General features: G+C 44.2%; 1 protein-coding gene across 1 annotated transcript; it reads left to right on the forward strand.

Annotated features, from left to right (window-relative positions):
* On the forward strand, positions 1-5592 carry LOC127665645 (V-set domain-containing T-cell activation inhibitor 1-like). The gene is made up of 4 exons (XM_052158136.1): positions 1-88; positions 274-741; positions 2273-2557; positions 5361-5592. The coding sequence occupies exons 1-4, from the start codon at positions 1-3 to the stop codon at positions 5390-5392; spliced, it is 873 nt and encodes a 290-aa protein (XP_052014096.1). The 3' UTR covers positions 5393-5592.
* The last annotated feature ends 10444 nt before the right edge of the window (positions 5593-16036 follow it).

Below are 16036 nucleotides of genomic sequence, written 5' to 3' on the forward strand. Positions count from 1 at the left end.
ATGCGGCAGCTTTCTTTTGCCAGGGAGAACCTGGCAAGCACAGCTCGGCTTTGGAGCCCACACCCGCAGCGACACAGCTTCCTGACAGGTTCGATCTGATGGGTCTCCACTGCCACGCCGTGGCAGAATGCCAAGCACACATGTGACGAGCCTCATTGTCCTTGCACATACTCAGCCAAGCCATATCGTCCTGGGCACAATTCTCCAGCCTTCTAATGATTTTATAAACCGTCAGTCTCCTGCAGTAACGGCTCTGTGTCATCTGTGTCATAGCGTTGTTCCTTACCCAACGCTGTGGTCCCTGGCCTTTCCTAACTTATTTCTTCTTTGACAATCCAGCATCAACAGAAGAGGTGCGGGCCCACCCGTTCACCGACGTGACCCTCGACTGCGAGTTCTCCTTCATAGACAGCACAGAGAACCTTGAGTTTTACTGGGAAAGAGAAGACATAGTAGAGGAATACGACGCGGAGGACCGTGAGTTTTACCGATTTTTCAGCTACTATGATTTCTTTCAAGTTTTCACAAAGGTGGTTTACCAGTTTTACGACAACGAAGAGCAACTCGAGGACCAAAATGCCTTGTATGAAGGAAGAGTCTCTGTGGATCGGAGTGAGATTTCCGAGGGCATTCTGTCCCTTCTACTGCGAAACGTGGATTTCTTGGACGAAGCCTTGTACAAGTGCAGCGCTGTCACCCCCAACGGGAGAGGCGAGAGCACAGTCAAGTTGATCGTGGAAGGTAAAGGAACTTCTCAGACAATCTTGCTTTCAAATCTGCTCTAGGTCCACAAGGAGAGGCTCCAGATCATCTCTCCGGGTGGTGTCATTCTTCCAACTCAGATTACTTCATTCCTAGTGGAACACCAATGTACTTTAGTTAAAATGGTTTCTCTGAGCCGGGAAGTGGTGGTGCATGCCTTTAATCCCAACACTTGGGAGGCAGAGGCAGGCGGATTTCTGAGTTCGAGGCCAGCCTGGTCTACAGAGTGAGTTCCAGGTTAGCCAGGGCTACACAGAGAGACCCTGTCTACAAAAGCCAAACCAAAAACCAAACAAAACAACAACAACAACAAAACGGTTTCTCTGAGCAAAACGTGTTGTGTCTGTACCAGTATGTCTCACTCACTAATTTAATATGAATGAACCAGAGGGTAGCCAAAGCTGCACTGGTTGAATCCCAAGTGTTACACATGACAACTGCCACCCCCACTCCCCCTACACCCACCCCTCCATCTGATACACAATAGTCCCCCAGGAAGGTGCTAAGGTCAGACACGGTTTAGTGTGAATGGCGCTCAACTGGGAGTCAGGAGGCTGGAGGACACTGGGCCTTCCCATGGCTTCACTCTTCTCACCATAGGTTTCACGGAGCATAGGCCATGGAGATTGCTTCTCCGTTAAGAGCACCGACTTGATGCCTAGCACCTGCGTGGCTCACAACTGTCTATAACTCCAGCTCCAGGTGGTTAACCAACCACACTTCCGGCCTCCGTGAGCACTGGGCATGTACATGGTGCATAGACTTGTGTGCAGGCAACACACAGACATGAAATTTAAACATTTAAATCTAAAAAGTAGTTTTAAAAACACTGATTGGGCAAACCCACATTCCCCCAGGGACCCTTACCCTCCAGTATTGCATGAAAAACTGTCCTTTCTGACAGAGAGCCCATGGTACTGTGAGTCCCGCCAGGCTGTCTCCCTCCAGGGTAAGAGTTGAAAGAGGTGGGAAGGCAGTGAGTATTGTTTCTCAATTTTTTTTTGTTGTTGTTTTCTTTTGTTTTGTGTTTTTGAGACAGTATTTTTCTACGTAGGCCAGCCTGGCCTTGAACTCACTATAGTCCCCCAGTCTCAGCCTTCTGAGTAATGGAAATTAGAGGAATGTGTCCCATTTATTACTTATCTTCTGCAATTAGCCTATCTAAGTACTAAGTGGGCCTGACCCTGCTGAACTTCCGAGGTCAGATGAAATCTGGTTTGTTCTGGGTGATGTGGTCTCAACTGGGGCATCTGAGGTGGGTGGAGAGTTTGGAATGAACCCACAGAGAAGGAAAGATCCTCCAAATAGCAGCAGCAGCAGGGGCCTAGATGGCAAGAGAGTGCGCGTATCCTGTTGTTCTCTCTTTATGCTTGGGCCAAATTTTCTGATATGGTGGCGCTCAGAACATGTTGTCTCCTTCAGGGTTTTAGCATAAACACTGAAGGCTTGAGCCTCCCGGGACTAAAACAAAACAGGAACTAATTACTTTGTTATTTTTTCCCCCAACCAGATTCTGAAATGCCCCAGGTGAAGTTTGACAAGCTTGACGATGAAGATGTGGTTACTTGCACATCCAAAGGCTGGTACCTCACACCCAACGTGACCTGGTTGGACCGGGGAGAGAGGGACCTGAGCAACCACAGTACGGTGGAGGTCCTGGAGGAGCAGATGAACGGCCTGTACCGCGTGTACTCCGTCCTCAGATACCCAGTCAAGTTAAATGAAAAGTACGTCTGCCACATCACGGAGACGGACACCAACAACCAGCCAATCAGATCCATCCGGCGGTACCCCAGTAAGTGCAGGCCTGAGGGGAGGAGACATGGGCTGCGCCTCCCCTCCCCCACTCCCAACCCCGGAAGACACCACCCATTACCTGAGTACTAAGTGTGTCAGGCACTTCTGAGCACTTTGGGGATTTAAAGAAACCTCAGGAACATGAGTTTGTAGCCTGGAGTCAGGGAGGGTAGTGAGGTGGAGTCTCCCTGGGTTAGAAAAAGAAAGGACTATGTTCTGGAGAATAACTTCTCTTGGCCAGACAGGGGCAGCTCTTACTCCCAATGAGGCTTCTGTTCCTCTGCTAAACACATGAGTTTTCTGGTGTGACAGACTGAGTAGTCAGTCATAGCTGCTGTTTTGTGGTCACTAACAGTGTGCCTGGAACTTCACACATGATATGTGTGTGTCCGGTGTGTGTGTGTGTGTGTGTGCAAGCATGGATGAAGAGGCCGGTGCTGGTACTCTTCTTCAGTTGCTATACACTTCATACACTTCATTTTGTTTTGTTTTCTTTTTTCTTTTCTCTTTCTTTCTTTCTTTCTTTCTTTCTTTCTTTCTTTCTTTCTTTCTTTCTTTCTTTCTTTCTTTCTTTCTTTCTCTTTTTCTTTTTTCTTTTCTTTTCTTTTTTCTTTCTTTCTTTTTTCTTTTTTCTTTTCTTTTTTTTTTTTGAGACAGGGTTTCTCTGTGTAGCCTCAACTGTCCTGAACTCAATTTCTAGACTAGCCTGGCCTCGAACTCAAAGACCTGCCTACCTCTGCGGTTTGCACGACCATGCCCTGCTCTGATTCAGCTCCTCTGGTGCTTGCCGGGCAGCAAGCTCCAGGAATCTGTCTGTCTCTGATGTCCCAGGGCTGGCATTACAGATGGTCACTGCTGGACCCAGTTTTTGTTTGGATGCAGGGTAGTAGTTCCTCAGGCCAGCAACACTGTCACCATAGGGAACTCAAGGACGGCTCAGTTCTTGGGTCACATCATGACCCGTGGAACGTAAACCCTGGGGAGCTTAGCACTGAGTTTTGATATGGCCGCAAGGTGTTTCTAACCTGCGCTCAAGTTTGAGAACCACTGGTGTAAGATGTTAAGCCTTCGTGGGTGGTAAAGATACGCAGAGCATCTCTGTCTTCTCTGTGTTGGGATAGAGTCACCTCATAGCCGTGTCTAGTGGGTGAGTGTGGCAGAGTTTCTATATTCTTCTCCAAGTCTGACCAAACAGGACGAACCAGATAGACTCGGTACATTTGAATTTCCCACATGAGCTGACCTTGCCTTCAAAGGGAAAAAGAGGGGCTCACTTATCTGCCAGACGTCTAAGTCTCTCCTACCATCTAGAAGAGCTTGTTGTCTGTGAACATCACAGTGGGCCTCAGACTGTCTAAGAACACCAGGATACACGACTTCAAAAATACTGTTGTTTTTTTCTTAATCTCCTTAAATTTCAAGATCCTTAGAAATACCTAAAAAGCCGTCTTCTTATTTATTTATTTATTTATTTATTTATTTATTTATTTATACATACAGGGCCTTTGAAATCTGGCATCTGCCTGTTTTCCCAGCTCTGCAGCTGCAGGGTCTCCTCACACAGCCGTTTCTCCCAGCTTGGGGCTAACCAATACCTGTGGCTTTCAGACTGTTTTTTTTTCATAGTGCCATGCCTTTGTGCAGACTCTGCCTCTCTTGGAATACCTTTCTTTTCTCGATCTGTGTCACAAACTCTTGACCGGTTCCCAAGACTTGTCTCAAATCTGAAGCCAGTCTCTCATGGTCATTTTTATTTATTCAATATTTTGTTCCTTTGCACATCAAATATTTGTTGAGCTTCTGCTCGGTGCCACATCCTGCTAGATACATACCAGTGAATAATGGTTTCTTACACTCCCGAAAGAAACTTTCATATACTGTTAGTGGGAAAGAAACACACAGTAAGCAGGTGTCATATGTCACCATAGGAGCCCATTGACATGAAACTCAATACCAGGAAAAGCCATCGATGCTATGTGAAGGAAGTCACAATAGTGATGACCCTTGGAGTTGGGGTGCATGAAGAGATTTCTAGGGTGCTGGCTGCTGTTATATGGTAGTATTCAATTTGCCATAGCAATTGCTAATGGTGTAACCTAAGTACTAAGCATGCGAGGGTGAGTAAAATAAGAGGAGAAGAGCGTAGAAGGCTAGCATGGGTGGGGCAGCGTGAGATAAAGACACTGACTCGGAGAATTGAGCAAGGGGAGCGGCTAGGCCACAGGACTGAGGAGAACAACAGAAGAGCTGTAACACTAAAGCTAGACGTTTGCAGAGAGACAGGAAGGGGAGCAGCCTGGTCTGCAACCTTTCCTCTGCTGAGATCATTTCCCCCAGAGCATCCTGGAATGTGATGTGAGTTGCTGACCTATGACTCAGCTTCCTCACCATAGGTCCCAGCCCCACACACCTAGCAGACAAGCATGGGCTACCCTGAGGTGCAGGGCCTGGGATGCTGGTTTCCCTTTTTATCTCTGAGTGCTGATAGGAAATCGTATATTTTTCCCTTCCTGTTTCCTTCCCACCCCCCTCTAATTGCTCTCCAAAAATATTTGTTGAGTGAATGAATGAATGGACTAGTAAATCAAAATTTTATCTTACAAATGGACAGCAGCAGTTAAGAAAATACTCTTAAGAGTATTTTTAGAGCTCACTTAAGAGAGATATGGTTCTTAGGGGAAACAAAGGACTCCTTACTCACTGTTTTTCCTTCTTGCATGGCTTTAAGAAGGCATTGCTGCTGAACTGCTTCTAATACAGAACTAATGTCTATGTTTTCTTCCCCCCCCCCCCCTTTTCAGAGAAAAGGTTCAATGACTATAACTACTATTAAAAGATTTGAATGGAAGCTGGAGAGACGGCTCAGTGGTTAAGAGCACTGACTGCTCTCTAGAGGTCCTGGGTTCAAATCCCAGCAATCACATGGTGACTCACAACCACAGCAATGGGATCTGATGCCCTCTTCTGGTGTGTCTGAAGACAGCTACAGTGTACTCATATACATAAAATAAATAAATAATTCCTTTAAAAAAAGATTTGAATCTGCCTTCCCTTTAGTCAATGGATTTCCTGGTTTTTCTTGTTCTTTGTTGTCTTGGATACTTACTAACTAAAATCTTAGAACAAAGCAAAACAAACAAACAAAAACAAGACCCCCCCCCTCATCCCCAAACAAAACCAAGGAGTTCAGAGTGTTACATATTAATAGAGTCTTATTTCTTTATCTCGCTTTCTTCTCTTTTGCTTAAAGATTTGTTTTATTTAATCTCTCTCTTCCAAATTCTGAGTAAAATTCAGAAGTTTTCATTGCACAATGAAAGAAGACTGAAATTCTGGAGGACTGTGTGGTGAGTCTGTCTCGCTGGGATGGACGGATGTCCACGCTGGATGAGTGGGTGAGTTCAGAGCACAGGGTAGACAGCCTAGCTTCCTCTACAGCAGGTTTTTCTTTGTTTTGGTAAGGATGTGATTTGCCAAGCAAGGAGAGCCTAGTAAAGAGATGCTCTCCCAGATTATCATGAATATGTTTGCTAAAGTCCTTTTATGTATCACTGGCTATAGAAAGATCAGATATTCAAAGCTGAGGCTCACTTGAACTCTTCTGTTTGTCCAGTGACTTTTATCTTCATTATTCTTTGTATCTAGATTTCAAAACCTTTGCCATCTCTGTGGTTTTTGTAAATAGATTTTATTTACCACTCTGCTAGGGTCTAAATTTTATCTTCCCCTCAAATTTACTCTTTGAAATTCTTACAGCAGAAGTAACAGGGATAAGAGTCCCTGGGGAGTAGCTGAGTCAGTAAGGCAAAGGGGTGAGCTGAGTGTCAGTGTGACAGGGTCCCTTGTCCCTTCTACCATGTGGGGACAGACGAGGGGTGCTGTGTATGAACCACAAAGGGAGTTCTTGTCAGACATAGGCTCTGTCAGTGGCTTACCCCTCCCCCACCCCTGACCCTTCCGAACCAGGAATAAGCCATCATGGTGATGATACATTGTTATAGCAGCACATGTGAACTTGGGCATCTTCCTTTGCTCTATTTTGGGGACCCGGATGTGCCTGGGTCTTTCCTGTTGTTTGAGCTCACAGGACTCAAGCTTAGATTATAGACAGAGGAGAAAATGGTAATAAGACATTAAGAAAAATAGAAAATTGTTCCGGGAATATTTTTAAATGTATTTATTCTCTCAAATATTGTATCCAATTGCAATTTCCTCTCTCCTCTCTTCCCCCAGTCCCTCTCCTCCCTTCCCCTTTCTCTAGATCCACTCCTCCTCTGTTTCCATTCCGAAAAGAGCAGGACATCAACCAAACCCTGCATAACAAGTTACAATATGGCTAGGCACAAACCCTCATATCAAGGTTTGACATGGCAAGTCAGTAGGAAGCAAAGGGTCTCAAAAGCAGGCAAAAGAGTCAGAGACAGCCCCCACTCCCACTGAGAAACAAAATGTAAACTTTTGAAACAAAATCTTAACTTTGTGAGTTAGATAATTCAGGTAATAAAGTAATTTGATTAGTGGGCATAAAGAATATATCTGCTTCTAAAATCTCTGCATAGGACATTCTAGGAAGGAGACAAACCAGGGGGATGAACCTGTGCATTTGTACAGAAATGATATCTATATTCTTTTTTAAAACTTTATTATTTTTAAATACTTGCATATTTATTTGTATGTATGCATGCCTGCCCGTGTGAGCTATGCTACCAGTATGCATGCAGATGCCCATGGGCACCAGAGGGCATTAAGTCCCCTGGAGCTAGAGTGACAAGAAATTGTGAGCTGCCTGATGTTGGGAAACAAACCCTGGTCCTCTCTCTGCCAAAGCAGTGAATGCTCTTAACCACCGAGCCACGCCCCTACCCCGTTATTTTTATTCTCAAGGCAAGTTTTAAGCTATGTGCTAATGATTGCTCAGACCTATGGGAAGACAAAACAGGATGTGGACCACTCTAAGTTGCCTGGCCTGAGTGTGCTGATGTCATTCAAACTGTCATAGGTGGGAGATGCATGTACTAATTCTGTGACTTCAGCAATCTCATTTTAAGAGCGATAACTGGAAATTAGTGTTTCATGTTAACATAACATGAAAAAAGGGAAAACGTTATAGAATGGGAGGCACGAGGATTTGATTCCTGTCTCTGTTCATTTCTAATTCTGTAGCCTTTTTTTTTTTTTTAAGATTTCTTTATTGTTATATGTACACTATAGCTGTCTTCAGACATAACAGAAGAGGGCAGATCTCCTTACAGACGGTTGTGAGCCACCATGTGGTTGCTGAGATTTGAACTCAGGACCTTTGGAAGAGCAATCAGTGCTCTTGACCACTGAGCCATCTCTCCAGCCCTAGTTCTGTTGTCTTGTAAAAGTTCCTAAGTATATGCCTATCTGTTCCTTATCTGTGAAATATTTTGACACAGGGCCAGTATAAAAACTGAGGCAATATTTGAGATGAAGAAATTGATAATCATGATACTTGACATAATATTTCCTATATGCCAGAAAAGTTTAAATTAACACACATTAGCTCATTTAATCCTAAAAGGGTGTAGGGGAAGGAGATTGTAGGTGTAGGAGTTAGGGGGGGTCAAGGACATAATAAGAGTAATAGTAACTATTATTATTTTATTGAAAATGATTAAATGAAACTTTTACTTTGTTTAGTAATTTGCAAAAATCAGAAAAGACAAAAAAAGATGCCCATGAGATAACCAGCAGGTAAAACAACACTTGCTGCTGAATCTAATAACTGAGTTAGAGCCTCAGAACCCGTGTGGTAGAACGATAAAACAGGCTTCCATAAGTTGTACCCTAACTCCACATTCACACGGTGTGTGTGTGAAGGCTCCACCATGCATACACAAAAATAAGTAAGTGTAAAAGTACAACAGTAGAAAAATATCATCCCAATTAAATATATCGGGGCTTACAGGAAGGGAGAGAAAGGGAAGGAAAGGTATTTGTGGAAGAGTAAGAACATAGAAAAAACCCTATAATCTCAATGCTTGAGAGGCTGAGGCAGGAGAATGGTGAAGTTGAGACCTGCCTGGACTTCAGGGTGAGACTGTCTCTCAAAAGATAAATGAATCAGATAGCTGTTTACCAGCTCTGCATATAGATCTAGGGAAAGAATATTAGAGTGGACAGAGTCATCTCAATTCTTTGATAAGGAGAAATTCTGGTAGTTTCTGTACTTAAAATGAGGTCAGGAACTAGGAAGATAAAGTCCCTTTTCTTCTGTAAGCAGAGACGTCTTTCACATAATGACAATTCCAGCATGTCTGGATTTAAACAATGTATCCTTGGCTCACTCACAATCTTACCCTTTTTGTTTGCTGTAGCAATGCATTCTCCTGGCAGACCTCAAACACTGCTGGTCCTGTCTGCTTCCTTTCCTCTAGACATCATAATCTCCAGCCTCCTCCTCCTTGAGGCTAGCTGCCAAGGTCAACAGCTGCCTGCTCTGCTGCTCAGGGGATTGTCCCTCTGCTTTTGAGAAACTGTCCTTGCCTTCCTAGCTGTGTTCTTTAATTCGTGAAAATCTGGAATGAATAGGACTCCATAATCATGGTGACCCCTTCCCTCCCTGTGCCTCTTGGGATTAGAGGCATTCACTACTACATCCAACCTCAGAGTTTGGTTTAGAAAGCTCACCGGTGATTGCTGGCTTCACAGTGCTGATTTAGTTTCCCAGACCGGTTTCTTATCTTTGTTACACTGTGCTCATGAGATAACACAGCCTGCTGACACTTTTCCCTAGGACAAGAGGCTGACTCCGATTGTACTTGCCATCCCAACTGCTCTCTCCATGCCTGATACCAGTATCTATGGACCCAGAGCTCTTCCCAATAGGAATCCAACACTCTTCACTTCATCAGAATCACTGTAAGGTCTGCTTCATGGGTCACTGAACATACAAACGTGTAGGAGAGAATAGTTCAGGTTGACACGAAGATACAGAAGGAGTTTTAAGGACTGGGCACACAGGCAGAGTGAGAAGCACTCACTGTTTCCCCACTCACTGAACTGTAGATGTCCTCTCATGTAGAGTAAAACCCAAGTCTTTTGGGGTTTTTGTTTGTTTGTTTGTTTTGTTTTGTTTTTTGGATTTGTTTTTTTTCGAGACAGGGTTTCTCTGTGTTGCCCTGGCTGTCCTGGAATTCACTCTGTAGATCAGGCTGGCCTCGAACTCTGAAATCTGCCTGCCTCTGCCTCCCAGAGTGCTGGGATTACAGGCATGCACCACCACCGCCCTGCTAAAACCCAAGTCTTAACATGGCTGTTAAGAAATAATCTCCCTCCTGTAACTTCCTTCCCACCCGTCACTTGTCCCTGTTGGTACCCACCACACCCTCCCTCTCTACTGACACTCCTGCTCTGGCTCCCTCGAGTTCAGCCATTACCTCAATACGCAATCTCCTCAACTTCCTTTCTTTACACTTTTTTCCAATGAGGCTTGCCTTGATCCTGCTTAAAGTCTGAAACCCAGATGTCTCCCATCCCGCACTCTTTCAATCTCCCTCATTTTGCTATCCTATGGCTTTCTTACATATATAATTTACCTTGTATTATCCTGCTATCTACCTCTCCTTACTGGAATATGGGCTTCTCGAAGCAGAGATCATTACCCCCTCTAGTTCCACACTGGTTCCTGATGCATCCAAGCACTTAATACAAGCACTTAGAAAATGCTTAGACCATCCATAAATGGTATTGACCTAGCCTCTACTTTATCTCAACAAAAGAACTAGAAATCAGTCGTAATGAATCATAAAACATAAAATATAAAAATACTTGATTCTGGAATATTCCCGAAATTGCTCTTCTAGATTTGGCTTATACACATGTCAATTCTGGTAATGACTGCATTACACCATGTTCTGAATTCTCTCCAGAGAGTTTTTGTTGTGGTTGCGGTTTTTTGTTTGTTTGTTTGTTTGGTGTTCCTTTTGAGGGCTTTTGTGTTGTTCTGCGGTGGTTGTTTTCTCTTCAGCTTCTCCATGGCACACATTAATGACAAAGGAATTGTGAATAAGTGGACTTACATAAGCAGTGAAGTTTGAGAGGATAAAAAAGAAAGAAAAAAAAAAGAATACCACACACAAGTCAAGGAAGGACGAGCAAAGTAGGAGAAAATAATTGCTGGTACTTAGGACATGAAGAACTAATTATTACTGACCTAGAGCAAACAAGGCTAACAAACCACAGAAACATGAGGAAAAGGCAGAATCCAAGCCATAGAGAGATGCGCAGTCTCTCAAACAGAACAGTAAAATCAGTAATGAAGAATAAACCCACAGGAAGCCTCATATTCCTCCTTGGTAACCAGAGAGTTCGCTGGCACAGGGCAGCTGACTTACGGAGATACGTACTTTCGGTGGGAATGTATATTGTGTAACGTCTTTGAAAGCAGCTATAAGCACACATACAAATGCACTTGTTCTATAAGATGATTTTAACCTATTATGTTTTCCTTGATAGACTCTAAGAAGTATTTTTTATCATGCATTTGTATCTTATTGACAGGAAGGCTCCCCTATTAAGAAAGCAACATTTACCTGCTACATCCTACAGTGTAATTGTGGGGACCGGATGAGGTCCCAAGAGAATGTGTGTTGTTGACAGGGGCACGGCCATATCAAGGATGCCAAGTGTTGGCACCATGTGCAGAAAGTATCTACCGCAGCTTCCTCTTCCCGGTACCCTGAGACGACTCCCCTACAGAGAAGCCCTGCCAAGGTTAGCCAGCCTCCTCATTCAGCTCTATACAACAAACCTGCCTCCACATTCAGACACTCAGAGTTTCCAACTGCTGGTGGGTCTCTGTCAGAATCCATGGCTCGCTCCACCGAGGCCTTTCAGTACACGAATCTGTCTTGCTTCATTCCCTGAATCTCAGTCTCAAAGCCAGGCAGGATTTCATAATCGGTGCCTGAATGGGAACCTTGACCACAGGGCACTGACATTTGTTAGGCAAGGGAGCATTCTCATGAGAAGGGCACCAATCCAGGTAAGGAGGAGGCCACTTGCATGTGTTGGGTGTAAACCATGAGGCAGCATAATCTAGAGACACGTTAGTACTTTGAAGATTTCGAGGAACCATAGACAGAACAGAAAAACCTCTCAGCTCCATCAATTCTTTGGCTGTGTTTGGGACATGCGCGCTTGGTTTCCAGAAGAAGGGGTGGTTGGCTCCTTAGGAAAAAAGAGCAGGAAAGGTAAGAGCTAGATACACAGCTGAAGCCTTGGAATGAACTCCCGTTTGTCCTTTTGGTTTGTAGAATCTTTCTTTTTTTTTTTTATTTTTATTCGATATAATTTATTTACATTTCAAATGATTTCCCCTTTTCTAGCCCCCCCACTCCCCGAAAGTCCCGTAAGCCCCCTTCTCTTCCCCCGTCCTCCCTCCCACCCCTTCCCACTTCCCCGTTCTGGTTTTGCCGAATACTGTTTCACTGAGTCTTTCCAGGACCAGGGGCCACTCCTCCTTTCTTCTTGTATCTCATTTGATGTGTGGATTATGTTTTGGGTATTCCAGTTTTCTAGGTTAATAACCACTTATTAGTGAGTGCATACCATGATTCACCTTTTGAGTCTGGGTTACCTCACTTAGTATGATGTTCTCTAGCTCCATCCATTTGCCTAAGAATTTCATGAATTCATTGTTTCTAATGGCTGAATAGTACTCCATTGTGTAGATATACCACATTTTTTGCATCCACTCTTCTGTTGAGGGATACCTGGGTTCTTTCCAGCATCTGGCAATTATAAATAGGGCTGCTATGAACATAGTAGAGCATGTATCCTTACTACATGGTGGGGATGTAGAATCTTTCTTAAACTCCCTCTGTCCCTGAGAGAACCACAGACAGTGACAGCTGCAGCTCTTACGATGCCACCAGGACCTGAATAGACAGAGAGGCAACTTTGATTCACATGCCATCCTTGCCCCGACTTACCTGACACCTCAGACACTGATACTGAGGAAAGGGATTACAAGAATGGGGTTCTCAACCCACAGTGATATCGCACCTTGGGTCTGGGCCATTGGGAGCTTTAGGGTGCTGTCAACTTAATCCTTCACAGCAGCCTCGTTTAGGGCAAGATAGTTGGGGAAGACATTAATATTTTTAACTGCTTTCCTGTGTTTGTGTGATCTGATCCACAAAATCCAAACCAAATGGTGTGCTATCATGAGACACACTGCCTTTCAAATCCTTAAAGAAGATCAAACAAGCCTGTATAGCCTAGGGCTCCATAGGCACAAGGATTTATTCAGAGTATCCTTGGAGATGTTGCCTGGCCTCCTTCTGACTGAATCAACATGGCAAAATCTCGCCTTAACCCAGGGGGTTACTTGGTATTCAAGACTGAGTTTTCAGAATCATGTCAGGACCAGGCGTTGTGGAATCTAGTTCATGGAGTTGCTTTAACTGCAGGCTTGCTCCTGGGTACAGGGCCTTAGGAAGGGACTGGCGTCCCGTTACACTATCCTTTGTAAGCCAATCAGCAAATTAACATAGCCACCTCAAGGGTATGAAGAGAGAGAGAGAGAGAGATAACCCACCAAATTGGAAAATGTTGCCGAGATTCACCAAAGCCTACAAGGATTGTACTACAACTTTGTGGCCTGGCTCTTACAAACTTCGAGCTGAGCCAGAGGCAGGAACAGTGTTTCCAAGACAACTGGCTTTTGAAAGTGCTAAGACTTGAAGGAGTCACTCAGGGGTTTGAATAAGCACAGGTGTTTGAATAAGCACGTGAACTTAGGAGCTGGTTAGATTTTAGATTATGTGCACCCGTGGGTCCTAGTGGTCTTCGAGGTGCAGCTCTGACAAGCCAGACAGGCATGCTTCAGGGAAGGACTTCATCGGTTTACAAGGGTTTCCTGGTTTTGATCGGAATGACCCAAATAAGCGAGCCCAGAGGCATAGACGAGGAGACATTTTTCTTTCTTTCTCTGTTGGTTCTGGACACTGCACAGAGCTGGGTTAGAAGCAGAGCTGTGTCAGGAGCAGTTAAGAAAAAAGAAAGGGGGAGATGTGTGGAATAGATGCATCTCCTGAGTGAGTGCGTACCGTTGACATAAACATGGTTGTGTCGAGGATGCCAGTGCCTCGCTCTCATGAAAATGGCAAGACTCCCTGGTCTGTGTGATGTTGACAAGTGTGTACCAAGAGTATCAACCACAGCGTCTTCCTCCCAGAGGAACTGTAGCCTGAGGCTGCTCCCCTAACAGAGATGCCTTACCCAGGTTAGCTAGCCTGCCTCCATCTTCAGCTGTGAATAACAAACCACCTGAGTTTCCAGGATGCTGCTGCATCTTCATCAGAACCAATCCCAATCCCACCCAATCGCTGCCTCTCTGTATATGTGCCCATTGTACCTCTGCTTCCCGTCACTTCAGCCAGGTCAACCCCAAGGGTGCGGGTCATGGTGTGCAACAGCGCCTGGCACCAGCAGTCCATGGATGTCTTCTTGTCCCATCTCTATGCTAAATTTACTCCAAGGGTCTGACAGCATCTGCATCTTCATCTGCATCTTCATCTAATTGATCTGATTAGATCGATCTAATCATTTATATTCTACCTTTTCATTCATCAATAGATACCCGGGCTGGTCCTATTTCTCAGCTATTGTGGGCAGTGGGTGCTAACAGTGTATCTGAGTCAAACTGCAGTACTACCCTTGGTTTATTGACAGACCGCCATGCTGCTTCTGAAGTGACCACACGAGGTTACACGCCCACCAGTCATGGGTGAAGGTCCTTCCTTCCCACATTCTTGCCAGAACCTATTGTCATTTGCTTTATAAGAATCGTTCTGACTGGGCAGAAATGGAATCTGAAATTACTTCTTTCAATTTGCATTTCCCCGATGGTTAAGAATGCTGAAGTCTCTTGAAATATTTATTTGCCATTTGTTTGAAGGCTGGCATTAATTCTCTTTATTGATTTAATTTTTTGCCATGCACATTTTGCAGTTTTTTATGTATCCTGGGTATCGGTCTCCTGTCTGACATGTAATTGGTGGAGAGTTTCCTCAGATGGGGGCTATCTTTTTACTCTAGTGCAGTGGTTCTCTACCTGTGGGCCACAACCCCTTGGGGCGGGGCTCATATCAGATATCCTGCATATCAGATATTTACATTACAATTCATAACACTAGCAAAATTGGAGTTATGAAGTAGCAATGGAAATAGTTTTATGGTCAGGGGTCACCACAACATGAAGTGTGTTAAAGGGTCACTGCATTAGGAAGGTTGAGAACCACTGCTCTAGTGGCTGTTTTATTTGCGGAGGCTGCCTCACTTTCTGTAATCTCAGGTATCAATCCTTGGGACTGTTTCCCGTGCCATTACGTTCTTCTCAGGAAGTACTTATCTGTGCCCCTAACTTTAAGGAGGTTGACTGTTTTCTCCAGAAATTTCAAAGCTTCCGCTCTCATGCTGAGTTCTTTGCTACATTTGAATAGATTCTTGTGTAGGGAAAGAGACAAGACTTAGTTTCTCATCCTTCTGTACACTAACAGAAGAGTATCATCTGTTGAAGAGGCTGTCCCGCCACCCTCTTTTTCATGTATTTCATTTTTTGACAGATTCATATTTTTGTCAGACATAGGTAGCTGTAGCTGTGTGAGTTTCTTCTGGGTCCATTATTCCATCTCCATCTCCATCTCTCAGCGGGCGGCTGAGGGTGGGGTTCAGGATCAGATGGTTTTTGTTACTATGTGTCTGTGATTTACAATTAGTTATTTGAATTCCTCCAGCATTACTTTCTCTGTTTGTGATTTCATTAGCTCTTGGTCTTTTGTATTCTTATACAAGCTTTAGAATTGTTTTCCCTAGTTTTGTGAAGAATGGAATTTAAATGAAGATTGTGTTGAACCTGTAGACGGCTTCTGGCAACGTAGCTATTGTCACAATATTAACCTTGACAATCCATGTACTGGGGGAGGGGGTGCTTGTCATCTTGTTTATTCTTCAGTGTTTTAAAGGCTGTATTGCAAACGTCTTTCATCTCCTCGGTTATGTTTAGTCTTTGTTGCTGTAGGGTGCGTCCCACCCCCTGCCTCCCATATAACATAGAGGCCAGAAGAGAATATTGAGTGTTTCGACCTTCATCGCTTGAAGCAGGGTCTCTCATTGAACCTGCAGCTGGGCTGGACCTCTGTTTGCTCAGCAAGTGTTCTTACTGCTGAGAAATCTCCCAAGAGGACTGATTCCTCCTGCCATTTTGTTTGTTTTGTTTTTGCCTATGAGGATACTTTGACCTCTTTCTTATTTGTATCTCTTTTATTTCTTGTCTTAACTCTTCTCAATGAGATTTAGGTCATCCATTAAACAGTGGTGAGAATAGGCATCTTGTCTCATTCCTAATTTTAGAGCAAATGCTTTTAGCTTCCCCCGCTCAGTGTTGCCTAAAAGACTGAAAAGATGATGTTTCTTATGTTGTCATGTGTTTCTTTTGTCCCTAGTT

The sequence above is a fragment of the Apodemus sylvaticus genome, chromosome 15, assembly GCF_947179515.1.
Source record: "Apodemus sylvaticus chromosome 15, mApoSyl1.1, whole genome shotgun sequence".
NCBI lineage: Eukaryota > Metazoa > Chordata > Mammalia > Rodentia > Muridae > Apodemus > Apodemus sylvaticus.

Excerpts from the sequence above, each read along its gene's own strand:
- LOC127665645 (XM_052158136.1), top strand. The coding sequence starts at position 1 with ATGCGGCAGCTTTCTTTTGCCAGGGAGAACCTGGCAAGCACAGCTCGG. Across the intron at positions 89-273 it reads GCGACACAGCTTCCTGACAG|CGTTGTTCCTTACCCAACGC; the intron begins GTTCGATCTGAT and ends TCTGTGTCATAG. Across the intron at positions 742-2,272 it reads AGTCAAGTTGATCGTGGAAG|ATTCTGAAATGCCCCAGGTG; the intron begins GTAAAGGAACTT and ends TCCCCCAACCAG.